Below are 4,656 nucleotides of genomic sequence, written 5' to 3'. Positions count from 1 at the left end.
CGGCAGCTCGGTGCCTCGGCGGAGGCCTAGGACCAGCACGAACGGGGCGGAGGGTTCCAAGCGGAGCTTCCGTCTTCCTGGCGCTGCACCAGTGCTCCGCGCGCCCGCGCCTGTGCCGGGAGCAACCCATACATGCGGGGTGGGCGGCCTGGCGTGGGGCCAGACAGGCTCCCAGGCACTTGGGCAGGCCCAGCGCGGGCAGGGTGGGCCTGGGGTTGGGTGGGAGTGGGGGAAACAGTTCTGAGCGCGGCAGGGGCCCCTCACGTGCACAGGCACTGAGCCGGGTGTGGGCACACGCACGCACACGCACACACACACTCACTCCTATCCCTCTGGCACACCAGGGACATCCAAGGACTCAGCAGAGCCTCTGGGCCCCGGGCCCCACGGTCTGCAGCTCCTGGCAGGCCTCAGCCAGTGGGGACCTGGGGCCGTAGTGGGGAGGTCAGGCGGCCAGCGGGGCAACACAAGGACGCCCCTCGAGAGGGTTCCACAGACACCCTGGGACACACCCCCAAACCCTTGCAGTCTCCAGACAGGACGAGGCTTGGGGGACATGGGCGGGAGTGAGGGCAAGAACGATAAAAGAAGGTTCGTAAAAATTCTAAGTCAAATTACTGATAAAATTGCCAAATGAGCACAGTGTCGAGGGCACGGTGCTCCCTCTCCCCGGGGCCCCAGCCTCCCGGGCGCCCCCTCTCAGGCAGGTGGCCAGAACCGAAGGCAGAACACAGCCTCAGAAGAGGTCCCAGCCCCACGTGGCGGAGGAGGAGGGGAAGCGGGAGGAGGCAACTCTGGGTCTCTCTGTTTAAAAAATCCAGCCGGGTTGAGAGTTATTGCTTGTCCTCCAGTGGAGCAGCTGGCCCAGCTCAGTGAGCAAGGGCCGCGGCCTCCAGGGCCCGGGCTTTCTTCCGCCTCTTCAGAAGCAGAGGGTTGGACGCGTCTTCAATCTTTTTTATCTTGATCTGCTCGTAGTCGACCCGCATCGTGGCCAAGGCACTGGTCATCTCCTCCTGGGGGTGGTGACCAGGAGAGACGTCAGAGACCACAGATGGAGCGGGCAAGGAAGGGGTGACGTGTGGGAGTGGAGACAGAGGGCAAGCCAGCCAGAGAGCCTACGGCCAGCTCAGCAGAGCCCCGCTAAGGGCCCGGAGACCCCCAGCAAGCCTGGGGGAGCAAAGAGCACCGACTAGGAGCCAGGAGACCTGGTCTCATGTTTGCTCCAGCCAGTCATTAGCTGCGTGACCGTGAACAGGGCACCCACCCAGGCCTCAATTTCCTCATCTGCAAAGTGAGGAGGCTTTGCAGAGGACCTCTCAGGCCCTTTCAGAGGCAGAGTGTAACGGCTGGCAGGAAACAGCCACAGCCAACTTTAGACTGACGCAGAAGCCTCTGCCCACAGCCAGGTCGGGGAAGCGGCTCAGAGTCGCTGTGGTACCAGACGACCCAGGGTGAGAGGATGCAGAGCCAGCCGCCTCCCTGAGCACCGCCGAGCCCCCCGGCCAGGCGCCCCCTCACCTTGACGTCCTCCCACCTCTCCTTGTCCTCCTTCAGGACCCGGCTGGTGTGCAGTGGGGTTTGAGGGACCTTCGTCGATTGCTGGGGGCAGAGAAAAGGGTCCGAGTGAAGACCTGGAGCGGGGTGGGGTCCGCAGGGACCGGCCCCATGGACCCAGGTACCTCCAGCCCACCGGGCTCACCATGATCCAGGGGTGGTTCATGAACTCGGTGATGGTCATCCTCTGGGTGGGCTCGGTCTTCAGCAGGTTCCGGATGAGCATCTTCACTGCGGGAGGAAAGCAGGATGCCCACAGGGGACAGAGACAGCGCAGGGGCCACCCTCCCCTCCCGCTCCTTCCCAGTTTTCAAGGAGAAGCCAGACTTATAGGGGGTGTGGACACAGACCACCCAAGATGCTTGGCCCTAAGGACCATTACAGACAGCTCCACCATCGGACGGCCAGGCACGTCCCAAGCCCTGGCCCTGCTGGGCCCTTCACACAGACCAGGTGTGGGCTGGGTGAAGACCCACAGCCACATCACTGATAGGAGATCATCCCTACACACACACCACAGACACAGACACAGACACAGACACAGGCAGGACATACCCAGGAGGTGCGGGCTCGGTGAAGACCCACAGTCACGTCACTGATGGGAGATCACACAGACACACACACAGACACACACACACACACACACACACACACACACACACACACACGGGCTCTTTACCTTCCTCTGATACTTCTGACCATTCTGGGTTGGGGAATTCATACTGGCCCATTCGGATGCGACTCTTCATGCCCGGAGAGATGGCAAGGCCATGGTTGGAATAGAAGGGGGGGTACCCACACAGCCTGAGCCGAGAGGAAGCAGGAAGAGAGGAACAGAGCTTATGTTATTTAGGTCCCGCACCAGGACTTCTTGCAAAGTTCACAGAGAAACTGGGACTCACTGATTCAGGTACAAAGTCAGGGACAGGGCCCAGGAATCCAACATACTGAGTATCTAAACCACACATCTTCCTGCCCGTTAGCCAATCCGTAGCATTGAGCTGTCAGAGTCCACTCAACACTGAGAGGGGACACGCAGGACCCCCAGGGCACCCCCATCCAGAAGGGGACGCTAACCGTGGCCTCTTCCTCTCACCCCAGAGGTAGAGGCTTCCATCCACGCCTGCCCAGCCCTCGTCCCCAGGCCCCTCCCCACACTCACAGGATGTACATGATGACACCCAAGGACCACATGTCACAGGACTTGTCGTACTTCTCTGGGCCCAGCACCTCTGGAGCTGTAAACAAAGACAAAGGCAGTGGAACTGGTCCTCAGAACACCAGGAGCCACCCAGGCCCTCTGTGGGTGGTGTGCCCACCCGACCCTTCAGCCCATCACGACGGGACCGCAGCTAGGCCTGCCTGGAAGGGGGACAGTCGTAGCCCAGGCCCAGGGCTGGGTAAAGGAGACCTGAAGACCCTCCTTGGGGGGAGCCCAAGGGCCAGAATCTCAAGATAAAGCAAGTCTTGAACTGCAAGAGCCTTTCAGACTGCCTTTTAGTTTGACAAACCCATTTTGAGAGTTTCCTCTGTGCAGTTGGCTGGGGGTCCTGGACCAGAAGCACATCCCTGACCCCCCTGGGGGTCTGACGGGAACAAGAGCTCTTCTCAATGAAGTGCACACGTGCACAAACTTCCACCCGTAACCTCACGCACCTAACTTCCCGTGCCACTTCAGGCCCTCGAGATCTGCTAAGCCTACTTCAGGTCAGGTCACATCAGAACTGGGCTACAAAGGGCCGGCAGACACAATTCTCCTGGGCCCTGGGGCCCTGAGACCAGCAAGAGGAGGCTCTGGGAGAAGCTCCGGGCAAAGACGGGCTCCCAGGCTTTCTCCAAACTTACCCACGTAGTATGGCGTGTAACAAGGAGTGGTCAGAGAGTTGTGACTGGTGGTTTCCTTGGCAAAGCCAAAATCAGTGAGTTTGAGAATGGCATTGGGCCTTTTGGAGGTGTATAAAAGGTTCTCGGGCTAGAGAGAGAGAGAAAGGAGTATCTCTGCTGAACCTGTGAGCGGCCGTCAGAAACCTGCAGGGGAACGATTCCTCCCTTTCTTCCCACCCCCATTCAGCAACTGTCTGTCTGGCCCCTATGATCCGCACACCATCAGGACCCTCAGCCCCTGACCCCCCAGGGCTCACGGCAGGCGTGGGAGTAAAACACTGACGCAGAGACAGAGTGAGCACCACAGGGACACAGACCAAAGGTGGGGCTGTGGGGGGTGACTGAGGACCACAGGCTCAGAAGGCTTCCCGGCCGGGAGCGGGATTTGCCCAGAGGGCAGGGCCTGCGGGGCAGAGAGGCGCTCTGCCCACTCTGCCACAGGACCCAGGCCACGGGGACACAGGACGACCCTGGGGACCTTTTCGAGGGCCACCGTGGCCCTGACCCCCACGGCCTCTAGGCCCCCTGCGTTGGGGGCTGGGCGGGCAGTACAAACAGCTGGTACCTTGACATCCCGATGGGCGATGTTGATTGAGTGCAAATACTGGATGGCCTCGCCAATGCTCTTCATGATCTCTGAGGCCTCTGCAGAGGAGACGGGAGCAGGGAGACAGAAACCAAGTCACAAGATGTTTCCTTAGGTTTGAAAAGCTGAGGCAAGAGCCCTCCCGGGAAGCCTAAGACCCCCAACGCCCCCACCCACCCCAGAAAGCGAGGGGCAGGAGCGGGCAGAGCCCCAGCAGCAGGTGGGCGGCGGGCCTGAGCACCTCCCGGGAATAGGCCCCTGGAGCCCCGCTGCCCCGCCGCCAGGCTGGGCCCGCGACAGACCCTTTCTACCTCTTTCCGTGAAGGCCTGGTCTCCTCGGTCCTGGATTCGACTGAACAGTTCTCCGCCATCCAAACTGAAACAAAGCCACAGTGAGACCGGGGCCATGACATCACACTAGCGCGCCCGCCACCGCCCCCCAAGAGGAACGAGGCGCTTGCATGCTGAGTTTCAGCGCCCCCAGCCGGCAGTCCTGGGAAGGAAAGGGGCCCGGGCGGGGAGCAGGGTCAGGCTGGGCCGGGACCAGAGGGAAGGGCTGCTCACCACTCCATGACGATCAGCAGGCACTTCCGCCCCGCGTACAGGTTCTCGTAGACGTCCACGATGCGCAC

The 4,656-nt window shown here is 61.2% G+C and overlaps 1 protein-coding gene across 1 annotated transcript; it reads right to left on the bottom strand.

Annotated features, from left to right (window-relative positions):
* Positions 1 to 592: 592 nt before the first annotated feature.
* On the bottom strand, positions 593 to 4,656 carry MAPKAPK2 (mitogen-activated protein kinase-activated protein kinase 2; the record flags this gene model as incomplete). The annotated part of the gene is made up of 9 exons (XM_010854261.1): positions 593 to 1,013; positions 1,519 to 1,599; positions 1,700 to 1,785; positions 2,234 to 2,358; positions 2,717 to 2,792; positions 3,400 to 3,526; positions 4,004 to 4,083; positions 4,336 to 4,400; positions 4,589 to 4,656. Coding segments are annotated over 9 exons (852 nt in total), but the record flags the coding sequence as incomplete, so codon positions are not given.

The sequence above is a fragment of the Bison bison genome, unplaced genomic scaffold (genome assembly GCF_000754665.1).
Source record: "Bison bison bison isolate TAMUID 2011002044 unplaced genomic scaffold, Bison_UMD1.0 scf7180017864338, whole genome shotgun sequence".
NCBI classification, from domain to species: Eukaryota; Metazoa; Chordata; class Mammalia; order Artiodactyla; family Bovidae; genus Bison; species Bison bison.
Note: the sequence above shows the minus strand (reverse complement) of the source record. Positions and strands in the feature narration are given on the sequence as shown.